Below are 21117 nucleotides of genomic sequence, written 5' to 3' on the forward strand. Positions count from 1 at the left end.
CCGCATTGTGCCTTTGAATGTAGGTCGTTCCCGCGTGTGTTGGACAACTAGATAATATGTGAGCTAAATGCTCGGGGTGTGCATGGCACGCCCTGCAGCTATGATCGGGAATGTCTTGACTCAAAATATGGCGACGGTATTTTAAGGTGGAAATGACACCGTCTTGACATGCAAAAATGAAACCCTCTGTACCAGACTTCAATCCGGGCGATTTAAGGAAAGCAAACGTTAGCTCACAGGACATTAAGTGATCCTTCACATTTCTGTGGAAGATACCGTGCATCCTCTTATCGAGGAGCTGTTCACGAAAGTTTTTCTGTTGTGCTTTCTTAATCCGGGCTTTCAGGAGTGAGTAATCGAAATGGATTAGATTTGATGCATTTTGCTCACCCCTAATACTGAAGTCAAGTCCGAGTGTTTCAGCAGCCTCCTCCGCTGCTTTGTTACAGAAATGCTCCTTTGCCTACTTCCTCGAGATTCCTGACCATTTTAAGAAGAGGGTCTCTTCCATTTGCAACTCTATGTGCTGTACCCAGAATAATCCTGTTGTGAAGACATTCAAGACTCAATATTCCGTGACCCCCTTGACGGCGTGAGATGTACAGTCGCGGAAAGGAAGACTTAAGATGCATGCTTTTGTTCATGTGCATAACCTTTCTTGTCCCGATATCAAGGGATCTGAGCTCGTTCTTCGTCCATGGAACTACTCCAAATGAATAGAGTAGTACCGAGACAGCAAGCATGTTCATTGCAGATACTTTGTTCCTCGCCGACAGTTCGGAAGACCAAATCTGTCGGATGAGACGTTTGTATCCGAGAGTATCCTTTATAGATGTCACATCCTGAATGCGGTTCTGTGGCACGCCCAGGTATGTATAAGTCTCTCCAGCCAAATGTGTCGTATAGCGCTTCTATCAACGAGCTCATGATCTGCAGGGATGCCATTAAGTTTTCCTCGCTTCAAATAAACCTTGGCGCATTTGTCTAACCCAAATTCCATTCCAATTTCCTTAGTATATCGTTCGACAATCCCTAGAGCTAGATGTAGTTGCTCTTTGTTTTTAGCATAGATCTTAAGATCGTCCATGTAAAATACATGAGTGACCTTGTACTTTCGATTTGCAGGTTTGCCGCACAAGTACCCGTCGGAATGGCGAAGTGCTAGAGATAGTGGCAATAATGTAAGGCAAAAGAGCAGTGGGATCATGGTGTCGCCCTGAAAGACACCTCTCTGAAAGATGACCTTGTTAGTTGTCACACGTTTCTTTCCAGATGAGATAGTAAATCTGGTTTTCCAAAGCGGCATCAATCTCTCTATGCACCTAACTATTTGCGGATGAACCTTTAAGATTTCCAAAAGACAGATGATAAGTTTATGGGTGGTCGAGTCGAAAGCTTTCCGATAATCAATCCAGGCCATCGATAGGTCACGCTGGTAGAATGCTGCATCTTTGCAGGCACATCTATCGATGAGCAGGTTCTCCCGACATCCGGCTACGCCTTTCTTTGAGCCTCGTTGTTCATACATTTCTTGCCACACAGGTTCAATTGCCCGAACAATCCTATCATTTAGGATAGCTGTGAATATCGTATAAAGTGTGTTCAGACAAGTTATTGGCCTGTAATTCTTCGGGTCAGCTAAGTTGCCTATTTTCGGCAGGAGTATTTTGCGCCCTTCCAGCAACCACTCCGGGATCGGCTCTTCCAACTTCAAATATAAGGTGAAAATACGGGCCAAATGCTGATGGGTGGAAGAAAACTTCTTCCACTAGAAGGTTTTGATATAATCTGGTCCCGGTGCGGAATAGTTCCTCATCCCTCTTAATACTTTTTTCACCTCCTCGGTAGTGATGGGTGGGCATTCTTTATCAGGTGTTATGAGGGCAACACGTAACTCCTTGAAGCTATTTATATTTTCTGAGTCTTCGTCCAGTCTAAGTTGTACTTCGTAGACCTCCGCTCTAGACATCTCTTAGCGTCAGATAGTATCCGTATTCTCTCAACAATATGCTGCCTGATGGTCAGCAGCTTTGACTTGTTAAATGTGTGATAACGAGTCCGGAGTTCGGGCGCGAACTTTCGAACCTTGGCGGTAAAGTTCCTGCCAGATGTGATGTAGTCAATCACACACTGAATGCGGGACGCGTACTGTCTTGCCCAGCCTATCTTTATGACAAATTGATGCATTCGTCTTTTGGTCTTATAATCAACCGTTGGTTTTATTGTACGGTTTGCGTCGGTCAAAGCTCTCGTTGCATTATACACACAATAATTGATAGCCTAGAGGTCGGATTCTTCGGCAAAATATCCAGGAGGCTCGTCATCCATTTCAGCAAGATCTTTAGGCTTGCGAGAAACCTTGCTGTTGATGTTTCTCCGAGTCATAAATCATCGCTGTTCCTCTAGTGGATGCCTGCCCGCGGTTGGTCTTAGTGTCGCCTCTCTTTCTCTATTACCGACTTGCTCTAGCTGTGGTAGAGTAGGCGTTCCGCTTACATAGTCTCTTTTTCGGAGTAGCTCGGCATGGTATCGCAGGCGTTGCTGCGAAAAGTGCGATAGCTCCGGGTGTTTTTCGCACCACAGGGCATGCAGTCTTGCCATGTAACCCGGTTCGGGAGCCACACGCGCATCTTAGCACTCTATAAAGTCGTGATTCAGTCGTTCCGTCCACCTAAATGTCCCGAGATTCCGCCGATCCATCGCATTGGTCGCCCGGTATCCCAGAATCACCGTTCTAGACACCTCACCCAGGCGCCATTCAGCTTTCGGCACGGTTTTCACACCTCCGCTTGGGGGTTAATTCCTTCGGGACCACCCCTGAACAATTGTCCGCGACTGCCTGTTTATTTTTGTAACCATATTCAGCAGAAACCCTTGGTACAGGGACCCTCTATCCGCAACCCGAGGACGCGTTCGGTGGCTTCGTCATAGGCCTTTCGGCTTGATTCTAGAGGAATCAAAACCGAACCGAATATATATATACTTTTTCGGAAATTTCTGAGTGCTGAGACTTTGGTTTACCGAATACCTGAGTCGACGCATTCTTTCAATGTTTTAAAAAGTTCCAAAATATTTTTAAGTTTTCTTTCAAAAACTTTGTTTTTTAAATAAAAAATAAATTAAAACTTTCCCCAAAATGTTGGCAAAAAATTTGAATTTCTTCGAACCTTTCCAAATTATGAAATAGAATCCAAAACTTTATTTCAAAATCTTCAGAAATCTAAATTTTCTTTTATCTTTTAAAAATGTTCTAAATATTATAATTATTTTTTAATTTTTAAAAGAATTCTAATTTGTCTTATTTTTTTTTAAATGTGCAAAATTATGAAAAATACTTTAAAATATTCCAGAATATTTTTTGACAATTTTTTGAAATGTTTTGAAAAAGTTGTAGAATATTCTCTCAAAATTAATTTTTAATAATTTTGATAATTTTCTTTAAAAATCTTGGAATCTCAGCAAATAACAAAACTAGAAGCATCCACTAAATTCATATTCATACAGAATGCAATGAGTCAGGTTTTCGAACAAATTTAAAATCCTTTTGACAATTTTGAAAGGTTTCAATAAAAGAATATTCTTTAGATTCATATGAAAATTTGAAAGGATTTCTTGCTTTTAAAAATAAATTGTTAGAGAAAATTTTAAAAGATTTCTAAAAAGGCTGAGAAAGAATCCGTAATATCTTCGGAAATTTTTTTATATTTTTTAGCAGGGACTAGGAGCGAAGCGTCGTTCGCACTTTTCTCTTCTCGAGCCAGTCTCGGAAGGCAGGTCAGCTTCTCCTTTCCGCAGTCCTCGAGTAGAGTGACTTAACTTGGTGTCACGAGTTTCGTTGTGGGGGGAAGAGAAGTGATCTCGGGGAGTCTCCTATCGGAATGGTTGAGCAACTTTTGGCCAGCTGTGGTGCTCGACTCTGCTTACGCGAAGGAAAGGGAAACAGGGTGTACTTCGAAGCCTTGCAATGCGCAACGCGAAACTCAAAGGCGCGCTTCTTGGTTGCCGAGAGAATTCGCAGCGAGACTGGACGCTACTCGAATCCTCTGCATGAAGAAGCTCGCCGCGTGCTTCGCGAGCCTTGCCGAGAACAGGCTTAGCCAAGGGCTAAATTTTTTCATTATTCAATCACTTTTTTTCCCACTCTTTGCCTATACATAAATCCGAAGCCCGCGTCGGAAAAAAATCGAAGCCCCTCCCGAAAAAAAATCCTAGCTATGTCACTGGCCGAGGAAATTCCACAATAATTTTTTAAAACTTTTTATTCCAAGTTACCAGTATCTTTGTACTGACATGAAATAATGAAGAACGTCCATCATTAAACAAAATTGAAAAATTTTCTATTAAATCCTTTCGTTTTTAAATAATATATCCTTCACTTCTGAACAAGAATTTGAACTTTCTACCAAATTAGTTTAATTTTAAACCAAAAATATAAATTACAAACACAACAGGGAATCAAATTAAAAAACAAGAATCCAAGGACCAAATTTGGACAGCAATGAGCAAACAAAAAAACCCTATTGTAATCTGAAAAACCCAAAAAAACGAACAACAAAATTTCAGACAAAAATAAAAAAGAGGAAAGAAAAATGAGAAGGCAGCCAACCACATCCTCTTCCTTCTCTTTTTCTTCCTTTGAATGTTATTTTATTCTTATTTGATGATAATAAAAATAAAAAAGACCGAACAACTTAGCTAAATGATACCGAAATCAATATCATATTGATATGCAAGAAAAATGGTATTGAATTCAAGAGTATTTTGATCGGCCGGAGTGAATGATCGACTTTTTAGATCATAATGATCTGATTCGAGATCATGTATGAACTCAAACCAAGATGGCTGGCGTTCTTAGAGTGTAATTGTGTCCTGCATGCGGTTAGAAACTATTTTTAGGTCATTTACTTATGATACCAGTAGTATGAACGAAAAATAAGATCAAATTGATCCCTTTTTGTTACTGTGTTGGTTCTGTTTTTTTACCTTTTTTAGAAGTATTCTACGTTATACGCTTTGAAAGAACTTGAAGCTCCTTATTTGAATTTGATCCTGTGTTATTTATTACTTAAATTACTTAAATTATTTAAATTGATGATCTTAATAAAAATATCTTTTTAGCTCTTCATTAAAAGAAGATTTAAACAAGTCCTTCAGCATCCGAATTAATCCAATTATACTGAAAAATAAAAATATTCAGTTCATGATTGAATCTAATATTCATCAGGAAATGAGTTTATATTGACAATGACAGTTCTGGTTTCATACCCAATTGTCTCGCCGTCTCAAAATTCGAGATGAATAGTCAATTATTTTTCATACATTTGGCTGTTCTTATTAATCAATAAATAATTTAACAAGATTAAAACAGTTAATATTTTTTAAGAAAAAGAAATGCTGTCTCCTCCTAAATCAAATGGCAGAAACGTTAATAGTAATATTCCTCTAAAAAAATGTTTAAGAAGCTCTCAATTATTAGTGTTTAGTAACAAAACTGACCAAACCATTGGAAAAGTGGTACTGTTCTTGGAAAAAAATTATTTTCTCCACAATATTATGTTGCAAATAAATTAAGCGTAATATTGCAAGAACAATTTAATGACAATCTATGAGTATAATTATTAAATACAGGAGAGTACTCGAATATGAGATATTCTCGTAATAAGAGAAAGCAGGGTATCGGCTAAACTAAGAGACCCACTCTGTTGGTTCTATCACTAACTTGTAGCCCTTGAAGAAAGAGTAATTTCGTAGTATAATCCATTTTTCATTGGGCGTCGAAAGAATATAGACGAACTTTTTGTGAAATCGATGGTGATCGAGTTCTATGAAGGGAATTCTTTAAACCCTATTTATCATTCATTAAATATGTATTTAGCAGACAAGTTTGTCTGGAGTGATTGGGATTGAATAACTAAGTAGGAAAATATCGATAGTGTTGAAGTTTTTCAATGTACAGGTCAGGCATAGGAAGTGCATAGTTGCACGGTGTGGTTCTCATAATATGAGATACCTGCGGTTTTCATAACACTGTGGCTGTGCGGGGGAAATTGGTTACAAAAGTGTTTGTGACTACTGAAAAAATTAAATATATCTAAATAGCAGTAAATTTATACTTCGGAAACATAGAATGAACTCGACCCGACTTTGGATCGCGAAGTCGATATCGGCTCAGGATCGGGTCAGGTTTTCGACCCTCCTTCGGAAGATGTGCTCTTCTCACTTGAACCTAGCGGAGAGGGGAATTCGTCAATGGGTTGACGTCCCTCCTTCCCCCCTGACTCCTCCAAGGCCTGGTTAAACGGGTTATGGCTAGGGTGAAAATCCTGAAATATATTTTCCCCGTAGATAGTGGAAGATTTGTACTTTGGCTTAGAATTAAATAATTTGAAACATGGAAATGCTAATATGCCGATTATAGAAACTATTTTCAATCTTCATTCAATTTAGAAATGTTTTCAATGAAAAATAATTTACTGTTCAGTATGTGGCAATATTGCACTGTTTATTTAAAAGCAGCAAATATAAATCACAAATTTGTTAAATGAACAACTTACAGCTGAATTGTCGTAAAGAGATTGCATTCTACTGATTTTTCAAAATTTCAGAGTGCAAATGTTTGAAAAACTAGTTGAACTAAACAAGAAAAATGTTGACAAACAGACGATATTGTTGGAAGAATCTTCAATTTTCAAACAAGAAAGATGAATTTTGTACCACAACTAATAAATTGTCAATCCAAAAGACTAATTTTTAACAAAATAGTGAAGTTTTCTATTAATTATATAAATTTTTAAGAATTTAGGTATACTTTCCTTCCTACAGTTGCATTTATAAACCAAATATGTAGGATAAATTCTTAATAAAAACTGAAATAATTTAATTTTCAATAAAAAATGGAATGATTAAATTGAGACTTAAAAAAGTAATATGTAACCTAAAAAAAGAGTTTTTAACAAAATATTTAAGCTCCTCAACCAAACAACTGCAATTTTAACCAAGTAAGTACAACATTTAATGAAGTACTTTAATTGTATACATAAGAACTTAAGAATACTCATTTTTCACCAAATACATGAATTTTTAGATAAAGAGGTAAATTTTCAATCAAGAAGATGAGTTTCCTACCAGAAATGAAACAGTTACATTTTCAATTAAAATATTAATTTTCTACTTCAAAAAGAATGAACTTCAAAAAAATATTACATTTGTAATTCGAGAAATTACTTTTCAAATAAAATGATGAACCTTGAACTGCAATAATTACATTTTTAATTATAAAATACATTTTTAACCAAGAATACGTTTTTTTAAAATCATTAGTTAAATTTGTAAAAAATAAAATGAACTTACAACAATTTACCTTAACTTTCAAACAAGTATATTAATTTTCAACCAAGACACTTCATTTTACACCAAAAAGAAACATTTGTCATAAAAGATGGGAATTACTAAAAATAAAGTTAAATTCGTAACGAATGTTTATTCGAAATTTAAAAAGTTCAATATGTTGTCAGAAACTAGAAACCTGCAGTTAACTTTTCATTGGAGACAATTAATTAGCAAACGATAAAACGTGTTTTCAAGAATGTAGTTAAATTTTTAACCAAAAAGTGAATTTCTCACGAAGGTATTTGAAATTTCCAATGAAGAAACTAACTTTTGCCTTCAATAATGACCCTTTAACGTGAATACTTGAATTTTCAGTTATAAAACACATTTCTACCCTGAATAAACGGGGTTTCAACCAAATAGTTACATGTTTTATCAATATTAATATTATTTATAAGAATTATTTTTGAGAGAATAATTCACTGATTATTGTTCTCTTATCTTTGTTTTCTACAAAAATTGAACTTTTATCAACAAATGATACTTTAATTCCCAGGGAAAATATGATTTCTTATTTTAAAAAAAAACAACTAAAAACCCGAGTTATCAGCAATATAGTTCATCTTCCAGCCCAACTTCTGTCAACTAAACTCCAGAATTTTGGATCAGAAACATAAATTTCCAACCAAGGATTTGTATTTTGAATGCAACTAAAAAGCAAAATTTTGAATTAAAAATGGAATAGTTGAAATTTCAGTTTAAAAAATTAATCGACGACTACACAAGTAAATTAAAATAGTTCCATTCTCTTAAATGTTCTACTCATACACATTTTCTTGTATTGTACAGTACGTGTAATTTCTCCAGCATTTAAATGAAACAATTCTCAATGAGAGATGTGTTGAACTTTCATTTTAAACGCTTAAAATACAAAACTGTTCCACTGTCAATATGTTTATATAATTTGTTCGTGAAATTAACAAATGCTAATGTATAACTAAATTGGTTGAATATAATTTGAGCAAGATCAGATGAAAAAACGATTTATTTCTGCTTAAGAACGCCAAAAATATGCATTTGATAATATAATTTGTTCTTAAAATTAACAAGTGTTAATGCAGGACTAAATTTGCTGAATATAATTTAAGGAAGTTCGGATAAAAAAAACATTTATTTTTCCTGGAAAACGCCAAAATAATGTTTTTGTTCATATAATTTGTTCTTAAAGTTAAGAAATGTTAGTGCATGACTAAATTTAAATCTAAGATAATAAAAATTGTAAAAAATGTTCAAAAAATTCCCAAAATTCCAGACCAAAAATATAATGGCCTCATAATTTTTCCATCTGATGTCCTAAGGTACTAAAAAAGTTTCATTCCCTTATAACTTCCGGAACAACCTCCTTTTCAACCCCCAATATAATCACGAATCACAAATATTGTACATTACACCGTTGCTAATAAATACACCGTTGGCATTTCGCAATTCTTGAAAGAAATTATTCGACTGCTTTCACTGAGTAAAAATATAATAACTTGTAGCAAATATAATCATTGCGGCACCTAATAGGAAAAATGTAAAGTTTTTAATTGACTGAAATTGTGTTAAAATTAGAGAAATTTATTCATGAAGGACCGCTCTCTCACTCTTTCTCTGCAAACTATTGATCATTAATGATTTATTTAAAAAAATATTAAACCCCAAAAAACCGTTTCTTGAAAAAAACGGAAAACTTTGTAACACTTTTCGTTGAAGCAATTCATTTTTAACCCAAAAACCAGTATTTTTATAAAGTAGTTAATCTTTTAACCCCAGACGTGAATTGTGTACTAAAGAAACAATTTCCTAAAAAATATTAACATATTTTCTACAAGAAGGTTAATTTTCCAAGAAATACTAAATTTTTGGACAAAAAAGAAGAATGATCAGCTGAATTAAAAAAAATGTTTACTTTAAAAAATTAATTTTTATCAAACATATTAATTTTTAACACAATAGATTAGTTTTTAGGCAAATAGTTGAAATATCAAAGAAAAAGTCGAATATTAAGCCAAATAATTGAATTTTAAACCAAATATTTTCAATAAAATGGTTAATTTTTTTCATAAAATAGGTTATTTTGAACTGACATCATTAAGTTTCCAGTCAAATTTTTTTTTAGTAAATAGTTTAATTTCGAAGAAAAACTATGAGTTTGAAAGAATTTAGTTGACTTTTTCATCTATCTTTTCTCCAATTATTATTTTTTATCTCCAATCAGCCGGAAAGGGAGGTAGTTTTGAAGTCTGGTTTTGTAATTGTGAATGTTTTTCATGCTCATTTAGCATAGAATTATTCATAAAAATTTAAAAGTAAAATTCAGGTAGCGCACAAATAATGTGACGTATTTAACTATATAGCGTGTGACGCAGTGCCATCTACTGAAATGTATATTCTGCTTAGTGACGGATTCCAGGGGAGATTTTTAGAAACCCGTCCCCAACCCATCGAAATATTTTTCTGGTTTCGCCCTTGATTCTGCTATATGAGCGCCCCGAACAAAGAAACTCTTCTCCTCCTCGTTATAATTCAGCCTATGGATCTGGGGAACGGCTTAAATAACGAATAACGTTTCTATGATACGAGTAGGCGCTAGCTAGTGATGAATTCGACATGATTTCTGCCTGCAGTCCGGATCGGCGAACTTCGCCGCCTTCGCGCGATCACGAAGAAGCTCGCAATTGCAAACGTCGAGTTTCCCGGTGGTCTCTCGGCCACTCAGTCTCCGTTCTCGCGAAGCTGGCGAAGCTCGCATCGAGCAACCTCGCTCGTAACGCTGAGAAAATATAAACAGGAGAAGAGATGGCGAGGAGCGGATTTTACGCTCTTCACGCATGTCGCTCTCTCAGTCCCCGTTTTTTAGGACTTAAAAATTGTAAGAAAAATGTATGTGCTGAAGAATTTCGAAGTGATTAAAAATACTTCAATTTTCAATCCAAAATTTTAAATAAAAAATTACTTTTTAGGCAAATATTTGAATTTTCAATACAAAAAAGGAATTTTCATACAATCTTTATTTTCTAATGAAAAACAGCGAATTTAAAAAATATCGATTTCAATTTTAAACCAACAAAAAAAACCACACACAGTTCCAATAAGGATTTTAAATTTCCATCATTTATAGCCATGGCTTACTAAAATAATTATTAAGACTTTGATTACTAGTCTTTGAAACTAATCTTTCAATTAAAAAAACCCCTGTCATTATGTGCAAAATTACATGATTTTTCTACTTTTTCTACAACACTTAAAAAAATGCAATGAACCTGCCAAGTCTTCCAGGTTTTGTGTAAAAGAAATAATTAACTTACGTTATGCCCCATTTATTTTCTAAATCAACATTTATACCTTTCGTAACATAAAAGTTATAAATAGCCTTTCGACTGAAATGTACTTTAATCAATTATTCCAATTTCACTACACAAAAAAAACGTTAAGGCCATGTGATGAGTGGGTCACATGACCAGATTCCTACCTTACCGCCACTTCTTTTTATTTCCCAACTTATATTCACACGAAACGCCACAAAAAGTTGAAAATTTGGGATACTAAACAAGAAGAACTAAGAATGGTGGATCTGGTATCAAACTTTAATAATTATAAAAAAAGATCAACTGGATGTAGCGGTTCGTGTGAAAGTAAGTTGGGAAATAAGAAAGGTGGCGGTAAAGCAGGAATCTGGTCACGTGACCCACTAATCACATAGCCTTAAAAAATTTTTTTTTAAACTTTGAAAGGTTTCAAGAGAATGAAAGAATATTCTTAAGATTAGTACGAAAATTTAAAAAGATTTTTTTTATCTTAATTTTTTGATGAAATTTCAAAAGATATTAAAAATTTTATAAACATTTCTGTACATTCCGTGAAAAAAATCGGAATATTCTAAGACAAGTTTTTAAATTTTTTAATATTTTTGAAAATTGTAAGAAAAATTCGCTTTCGTTTAAGACATTTAGAAATTTTAGAAGATTCTGAGTGATTAAATAAATATATTTCCGAAAATTTACCAAATATTTGTTAAAAACAACTTAAATTTGGAACAAGGAAAATGAATTTTCTACTAAGATTAATTTTCAAGCATTAAAAAGACAAATAAAATAGTTCAATTTTCAACCCAAAAACAACGGACTTAAAAAAAAGTTTAATTTTCAATAAAAAGAATTTTTAACATAGAAAATTAATTTTCTAATAAAAAACAACAAACTTGAAACCTTGAAATTTTGAAGCATAAATAAAATAGTTAAATTTTTTATGAGAAAGATGATTTTTTTACAGAGAAGATAAATTTTCTACCAATAAACAATGCATTCAAAAAATATATATTAATCTTTAAACATAAAAAGTATTAATTTTCAATAAAAATGTTTGTTATTTTCCACCATTTTTTTATTTTTTTCGCCGTTATGTACTAAAAAAATTATTAAAATTTTGATTAATGGGCTCTTAAATTAATCTTTGAATACCCAAAAACAGTACTTTTTTCAAAATGTTTAGTTGTGCATAATTATACAAGTTCCCTTAAGATCTTCCAGACTCTTTGATGTCAACTTTTTAATTAAAGCACCCCAATTCACCTAGCCAGTTTACGAACTAGAAGATAGACAATATACGCGAAATTACCTATTCTGATCTTCTCTACCGACATTGTTAAACTGGAAAAATGCCGCCCTGTTTGACCGCTCAAGTAGAACCGTCTATCATCTATTTCAGTGCGTAAACTGACCTGAGTAATTGGGGGCGCTTTATTTTAGTTCGCAAAAGCTCAGGTAAAAGGGGGCGCTGTCGAAAATCGTTCGAAATTAAACACATGGGATCGGCAACCTCCCACCTCATCTCTGAAATCTGTAAATGATGTCCTTAAAATAGGTGTGGATTATAAACATAATGTAAACAAAAAAGGAGTGTATGTTTAATTAATTTGGAAAATAAGGTAGGAAAGTGAATCACATATCTTAAAATTTAGAGAATATTATTGAATTTAATTCCAAAGAAAATATATCTATAAATATGAAAAATGAATAATTTAAGAAGTAAACGTCGAATTTGCTAGAAACTCTAAGTGGAGGTAGAAAGAGAAAAAGAAATGAAGAAAATTGGGCTACCAATATTAGCAAAGCAAAAAAACAAGACATTTTTACATAATTCCTTTTGAAAATATAAAAACTTCCATACTAATAAAAGGGAATAAAAAATAAATGATTGATTTTGAAGACTATTTTCTTTATTATTTTTTTCGTAAAAATTTGCATAAGTAAAATTTAGGGCATATTTTATATGTATATAGTACTGTAAACTACTGGAAATGAAGTGGGACGATGGTCGTGGGGGCTAAAGCGTAGGCTTTGGACCCACTCCTTCGGCTTGCGGGTTTGATTCCCGCCTCGCACTCTGGAAGTCTCGGTGGCCCATGCGGTGAACACTAGCCTAGCAAGGGAGTTGTTCATCTCCGGAGAGTCGTGGGACCGGTACCTCTAGAGAAAAAAGGTTTTCTCTAAGTACTTAAGGCTGTTGCTCTTGGTGGTTCGGAACCCACCTTAAACTGTAGGTCCCCCTTCCACCACCAAGTAAGTGTGTGGAGGGTGTGTAAGGGAATAGAAAAGGTGTAAGAAAAATGTAAATCCTTAGGGGACACATTAGAAGCTTCCACTCAACTACTGGAAATTAAGGAAACGGGATTTTTCTATCAAGCAAATAAATTAAAAATATTAAGGATGTTTCAGTATAAAGTTAAGCACATTACTTAGTTCTTAACTTCATTTACGAAATCAAAAAAGGTAGCCACATTGCTAAGCCTAACAAATTTAGAAAAAGAAATATAAATTTACTATAGAAAGAATAGTTTAAGGCCTAATTATTCACTTAAAAATAGTTGGTCTAAGTTTTCTGTTTTATTTTCACTTCAGAAATTCGCTATCAAAATGTTAACCGATTTCCATGAAATTTATTTTGTAAATACTTTACAGGTCCCTGATTCCTAATTTGTTGCCCAAATCTACATATTAAAAATGCTTACCCAATATGGCTGCCAACGAATTCAGATCATGCACACAATTTTATTAAATCCAGATCAGAAACATTGTTCAGTCTCTACATTTGAGCCAGTTAAAATGTTTACTAATTTCAATTAGTAGCTCAATTCTAGTTATGAATGAGTAGTTTTTACTGATAAATAAGTAATATACATGATACATTAGTTAAAAAAAACAACTGTTTTATACCTAGAATCAAGCCACTGATTGATATTAGCAATTTTTTTCAACTAATTCAAATTTAGAGAGTAGTTTTCTTATTTTAAATATGCCACACAAATTAAAAAAATTAAAAGTAGAAAATGCAATACGTAGGCCTAATTTAAAAGAACCCTATAATTGCCTGAAATTTAATTTATAATAGTATTTCAATATACTGATTTTAAACTTCTAATTCAGATGTAATTTGTTGTATCAAATTAAGGGAAGTGATTATTGAAATTTGTTGTATCAAAGTAAGGGAAGTGATTATTGACGAAATAATAATTATGTAAGCAAATAAATAATGTGCAAAAATTTATTGATATGCGCTCCTGGAATATGAGAATTAATTTTTTAAAAATTAATAAAATTTATGAATATGCAATTCTTAATACATGAATCACTTTAAGGAAAGAATACGCTATAATTCTATATAATCTTTTTAACAAATATAGTTTGTCTCCATACAGCACCTGCCAAAGTTAAGGTGTATATTAGGCTTTGAGAGGGCCTATCACGCACCCGATTAATGCTATTTGAATGATCCTATTTTGTTAAGGAGTAATTCAACTAAGGTAAGAATTTTCAGAAAACTTCATTATATGCTAATAAACATTTCTTTCGCTGAAAGTTTGGGCTTTACTCAAAATTCCCTCGATAAACGAAGAGTTTGAAAATTGTCTAATGTTATTTCGATACTGCTTGCAAAACAATTTATAACTTTTTTGTTTAACAAAAATGATACATTTCCAATGGCACATTATCTTAAGAAAAGTTTGAAGGACGAGTTTTCAAATTTTCATCTTAAGATATAAAGAACTTTTTCTTTCGGAGCGAGTTGAAGTGAAAATATTTAGTAACTTTGCTTTTTTTCTGAAAAATTAAGTTTTTTGATTTTGTACAGAAAAGGTAAAAGACATAACTTCTTTGCCGAGAGAAAAAAGATGCGCTGTAATATTTCTTACAAAGTAATATGTTAAAAAGTTGAATTTTCGAAAACTGATTTTCAAGCTGTCAGGGGCCAATTCGAGCGGCCTGAAGCAGCAAGGCACATTTTATGCGGGGTTATAGAATCTGGAGTCTCAATTTCAGAATCTTAAATATTTCAAAAAATACTGTCAACCTTTCAAGTTGAACTCTTCTAAACATTTTGAAAAGTATATGTTTTCTAATTGGAAACTTTCAAACATTAAAAACGCGCAAATTATGCAATACTCGATATCTCCCGGTGTATAGTAATATTTCTCTCTCGATTCTCTCCCGGTGCAAGTTTCTCCCGAATCCCGCAGGTGAGCGGCCACTACTGTGGTCAAAAAACGCTTATCGAGCTTAAAAATAGTTTAAAAAGTCATGGTAAATATTCAAATTGTGCATTAGTAATTATTTGTATGAAAAAGACGAAGAAATATGAGTTTAATTTTTCGAAAATTCAAAATTTCCTCATGTTAATTAAATATGATTTTGAAAAAAAATTCTAATGAATTTTAGACCACCCTAGTGGCCACCCTGTAAACCTTTGAGATTCCAGAATATAACATATGTTGACTTAAAAACGATAATAACTAAGAACAGGGCTCAATATTTAAGTGTTCAAAATGTTGCCCTAAAAAGTGTTTTATCTGATCACGCGGCATTGCTATTTTACGATAAAAATCGAAAATACTCATTCAAACTTTTCAAAACATTGACTGAAATTGTTCATCATGCTAATATGGTCAGTGTTAAGCCAGGGTGTGGGAATTTGGTACTGGAAGGAGTATAAGAGAGTAGAAAGTCTGCATGAGAGATTTTTAAGATAATTGTATATGCGTTGATAAGTATTGCGTACGAGCTGGTGATCTTTTGCATTGGAAATGGCGGAAGACATAGCGACAACTTGTATAGTTCCACCATGCAACATTTGTCGATTCAGATGACTCTTCACCTATCCTATAAATATTTATGCAAAAGTTACCTTAGTAAGGTCGACTCGATATTGGTTAGCTGTAAGCAAAGTTTTCAGTTTGTGTAGAGATCGACGTGCTCCGTTTTTCATGGTACGCCTTACAATTGCCTTAGCGGGCTTCGTAGCTGACTTTGCTTTTTTGTAAACAACAGTAAATCCTTTCTTGTCAGGAGTGTCTATGATACCGACACTTTTGCGATGAATTAATCCTGAATAGCGGTAACTGCTGAGATTCGTTAAATTGCTCGGTTCCTGAAAAATGACAATTTTATCATATTAATTCAAATTTGCTGTGTTACACAATCATCACTGGAAGCAACTAATATCTATGAAAATGACACTGGCACCCAGTAGAACCGCGGTAAATCACACATATGGCAACATCTCATGAACTTTAGATGGGTGGCCACAAGGTACAATGAAATTAAGATAGGCTGGCGAACCCCTCGTATGTATTGAGGATATGGAGCGACCTCAGTTTGACAGCCTTCTGCATCCATTTTGCAAGTGGCTAGGCATGCTTTTTGGGACGCATGTCCCCCCCCCCCCCCCCCCCAACCGAGAACACCGATCACAAGGTCCATTATTTTAATATTAATATTATTAATAAGATAAAAATAAATAATATAATAATAAGCCGCAGTGGTTCAGGCGGTTAGGCGCTTTTTATAAGAGTTCTAGTTGTTTGAATGCCAACTTAAGCTTTAGGTCTTCCCATAATGCACTTGGCCGCAACCCAGTCCGTGGATGCTGGTGTAAAAAACTGGGCTTTGCTCAATATCTCTAATTAAATCATGCATAATGCTCTTATCATATCACTTGATTTCATTAAAAAATGTATCCGTGACTGACGATATATAACTCCGGGCGAGCGGCTTATTTGAAACCAAAAAAACCAAACGGCATTTTAATCTGTGAAGCTGTGGCCATCGCCTGAACTAGGATATTTTAAAAATATTGAAAATTGAGTAATTGCCAAGGTTTTGAACATTTTGTCTTCAAATTTCATGATTTTTTTCGATTATTTCCTCACGAAAAAAAAGACGTTTTGGAATTTTTTAATCATCGTAGTTCAGACCATGCGTACACATATGCTGAATCTACCCTATAAATTTCAAAGCAATCGATCAAACCGTTTTTGAGATATCATGCCGGCCAATTCGAAAAACGTGGTTTCGAGAAAAATGCGTTTGAAAGTTCAAGAACGACGTAAACAATGAAGTAAACCTAGTCGTTAGAACAGCTGTAACTTTCCAATGACACGGGGTGACCCCCTTAATAGTAATAAAGTTGATAGGGGTAAGTGTGCTACAAATCTAAAAAGTCTTTGATTAGTGATATTTAAAATATTTCAGAAGATTCTTCCTTCAAATTTGGCCAAAATTATCTTTAGACTTTAATCTTTTAATCGATCCCTTCTTTAATCAACAAAAACTAGCCTGAAAAAATATATTTAACCTTCATTGGCAGTGTGTCGACGATTTCAGATTTTCCGTCATTACACGCAAGTGTGAGCCGTGTAAAAAGAAAGCACTAAAACCTAAATTTTACAACTTTAACTATAAATTACATCAACTTTAGCTATAAATTCACTGATTCTCATAATGTATGCTTCTTTTCAATTTTTTGTCATTTATACGAATATTAATAAAAAAAAAATAAAAAAATGTAATTCCAATTATTATTACCTACTTACAATTTTATTCCAAAAATGAGGTTCATTAATCTCTCCAACTAACCTCAACTGTTTGCAGATTTTCGGATTTCACAATGAAAAACAAAAATAAAAATTAGATACCATACTTATCCTTCAGCCTGATTTTTAATAAACTTGTCATACTTTATGATTAAAAATAACAACGATATAAATCTTTGAAAGAAATGACAGATATATAATATTTATAGTTATTATAATAATAGGAAATATAATATTTTCCTGCATTCCTAAAAAATGCAGCAAAAGGTGGTTTGTGTAGGAAAAATTCAAATAAAATACCAGATTATAAGAGATGTAATCATCATGTTCTAATAAAAAAAAGATAACGTGAGTTACTGACTGCACTTACACTTCACGCGGGGGCACACCTACACGTAACTGGTCATTGTTTGAAGTAGTAAATTTTCCTAAGAACATTATGTAATTATTTAAACAATTCTTTATTGTATACTTTCAAAATTGTCTAAAAATTGTGCGAGAGATGTCCACTTTTTTTAATTTGGTATCCTATGCTACTTTTTGTTGTATTATTACATAATTTTGATACATTTCTTCTAATTTTTAACAAGTTTCTATTTGTTTAAACAATTTTTATTTTCTCAAGCATTTATTTTTCGATATCTAAAAAAATGAAATGAAACAGAACACATACAATTAATTATGATTTTTAAAGTATTTTTAGATAAGTAATGATTGAAATAAATTTGTTAATTAAAAATTGGTTGAGGTACTCTTTCTATACACTATACAGTAAGAAACATAATTGCATGTGTTCTATTTTACTCCATTTTTTTAGTTATCGAAAAAAACTGCTTTAGCAAATAAAGATTGCTTAAAAAATAGAAATTTAATTAACGTTAAAAGAAATGTATCAAAATTATGTAATTATTCAACAAAACGCAGCATAGGATACTAATTTAAAAAGAAAGTTGATATGTCTGGTTTAATTTTTAGACGTTTTTAAAACAGACAATAAATAATTGTTTAAATCATTAAATAATGTTTTTAGGAAAAATAACTACTCCAAAAAATGATACACGATTACACAGCCACACAAAAAAAGTTTTCGGATCTGAGTATGAGACACATGTACCCCTACGTATTTTGATGAGCTGAATTCAAATCCGCCCTCAGAGTTTGTCCAACGGGTCTAGACTTAGCCCTAAACTCAATAAAATATCTCAAAACTGGCTAATTAGCTGTTTTTAGAGGAACAAAGTTAAAGAAAAAAAATTAAAAACCTAAAATCTCAGTCAAAATGTACTCAACCTTTATGTATTTTGATTTGCTGAATTCGAATTTGCGACCTAAATTGGGCCAACAGGGCTATCTTTGGCTCCGACCTCAAAAAACTTCTGAAAATCGCAAATGAAGCTGATTTTTCCCTTCAATGAAAAACTTATATTCCAAATCTGAGTGAAAACGTACATGTTTTTATGTCTTTTATTGCGATGTATTCAAATTCACAACCCACATCGGCCTAACAGGTCTAATCTGGTTCTAACACGTCTAGATTCGGCCCATAACTCAAATAACACTTTGGCCTAGATCTGTTGGTCCAATTTAGGTAGCGAATTCAAATTCAGCGTATCAAAATACATAAGGCTGAGTACATTTTGACTGAGATTTTAGGTTTTTGATTTTTTTCTTCAACTTTGTTCACGTAAAAACAACTATTTAGCCAGTTTTCAAGTGTTTTATTGAGGTTTGTGCTAAGCCTAGACCCGCTGGAAAAATTCTGAGGGCGCCCTTTGAAATTTTGAAATCGGATAATATCTTCAGTGTGTTCTTTGAGGGTGAAATGTCGAAATATCACTAAAAAGCACTAAAATTTAAGGTTTTGCAAAAATGGGCTTAAAATCGATACCGATGCCTTCCAAGGGTGACTTTACGATGAAAATTCATCAGAGGGTACTTAGAGGTCCGTACCGAATCGCTATAGTCACCCCATGCCAATCCTCATGGAGGGCGAATGGCTCAAAATTGCGTATTTTCGAGTAAAACGCTTAAATACTTGTGCAGCTCCTAGCTCACTGAGTTCTACTACTTCCAGTGACCCAGAGCCCACCATGTGGAGGTGGCTGCACGTCGGGCTCCACCCACGCCCTACCCAACCAACCAACCATATGTAGAACGTGCTTATTTAGGTCTCAAGAATCATTAACTACACCCACAAAGTCTTTCTTAGTGTCAAATAAGTTGACAGTCTTTCGAGAAAGAAGTGTGGCACGTATCTGTCGGTCCCGAGCAAGAGAAAGATGTAAAGTCCCAGTCTGGTACCAAGCCATCGGTCATAGATAGCTTAGCGGTAAGTTCATCCTCTGTTATAGTAATTAAAACTGGAGGTACGGTAAGTGAAACATCTGTCTGTTCCCAATCAATCATTTCTGTGTAATCATTAGCTTCAAAATTAATTTTTTGCACAATATTGTATCTAACAGTTGTCTGTTGCTTATGTCTTGCTTCCAGGATTTTGGTGAGTGCGTCTTGGCGAACGGTAAGCCTAGGGTCGGTTACCATTCTAAGAAGTATATTTTCTGGCATGGCAAAGAAGACGGTTGTCTGAATGGAAGTGTTTACCACATTTCGGTACTTCAGAGGAAGAAACCTTGACAATTTAATTGCTTGGAAGAGGTGCCGACTCACATCAGCGATAGACTTATCCCGTCTGATGTGGAACCACTGAGGGACGTATACTGTGAGTAAGTATTCAACTAATACTTGCAGTTTGTTTGTGAGTCTTTTTGTTGTATGTATAATCTCAGAATTCTATTTGCAGTTGTTAGCCAGCGAGCCATGTTGATGGGGCCTATCTTCCGGGAGGCCAGCTCAGGAGAGCACGCCTCGAACCGTATGTCATCTGATATCTCATAAAGATACCTTTAGTCTGAGCTGAGATCAGTGGTCTCAATCTCAGGTAAGTCACAATCAAATTGTTTAAATTTTACAACATCGAGGGTCTCACAAGTTGGAAGTTGTCCCCCTATTGGCCCTGAGTATTTATTCGGACCAGAGGTAGGTCCGTCAATAAATACGAAGACTTCTGAAGGGTAGCTCATTGAAATGTAATAGACAGACAACCCATTGCAAGGGACGATCAAGTCATTCCTCTAGTAGACGAATAATTCCTCCCTTCCAGCCTGTATTCGTATTTGTACCGTCACAGACCACGAATACCACTGCATCGAAGCCTCCATTCAGTTCTGTTGTTACGTAATTATAAATAGAATCACACTCATCTTGGACATGGTTCGATGGTGTGACGACATGGCCTATTTTAATTTTCTCGCGCCTTATCTTACTTTTATCTATGGCTAGACACTCAGGTACTTTTTGAGAAATATCCGGGGAGATCATACTTGCTCGATTGGCAGCGAGGAGTACAGACGAGCTTCAATGTGCCGCAGCCCGTTGACTTATACCATATCTTTGAGCAACTACTGCTGCTTCAGATAAGTCAAGTCTGGCCTGCGATGATTTTCTCTGACAAAGTCTGCGTGGTGTGTCATGAAAATCGTCATCATCGGTAGAAGCATCAACCTTTACCTTAATTTCAGCAGGAGGATTATCACCTTCACCTTCCTCAAAGAAGGAATCTAAATCTATATCCATATCAATCGTAGAGGAAGATGTGGAGGCCGATGCAGTCTTAAGGCTTTCCCCACCCTCTCCCCGTTTGAGTCTGCCTCTTTTTGCATTACGTTCTGCTCTCTTTTGTATTCTTTTAGTTTCAGAGACGTCTATGCTGGCGATTTCCATGAGTCTTTTACCTCTTTGGTCAAGATAGAAGGCATGCTCTACGGCTGGAACCTTCTTTTCCTTGGGACAGGAGCACCTAGACAAGTCAACGCACTTAC

At 34.2% G+C, this 21117-nt stretch overlaps 1 protein-coding gene across 1 annotated transcript in view; it reads right to left on the reverse strand.

Moving 5' to 3' along the window:
- The window catches only part of LOC117168914 (60S ribosomal protein L28), a 180525-nt gene that overhangs the window by 16074 nt on the left and 143334 nt on the right, over positions 1 to 21117 (reverse strand). Inside the window, exon 3 of the mRNA XM_033354863.1 lies at positions 15553 to 15795. Within this exon, the coding sequence (XP_033210754.1) occupies positions 15553 to 15795 (243 nt within the window). The remainder of the gene's footprint in view (positions 1 to 15552; positions 15796 to 21117) is intronic.

Source organism: Belonocnema kinseyi, chromosome 3 (assembly GCF_010883055.1).
Source record: "Belonocnema kinseyi isolate 2016_QV_RU_SX_M_011 chromosome 3, B_treatae_v1, whole genome shotgun sequence".
Taxonomy (NCBI): Eukaryota; Metazoa; Arthropoda; class Insecta; order Hymenoptera; family Cynipidae; genus Belonocnema; species Belonocnema kinseyi.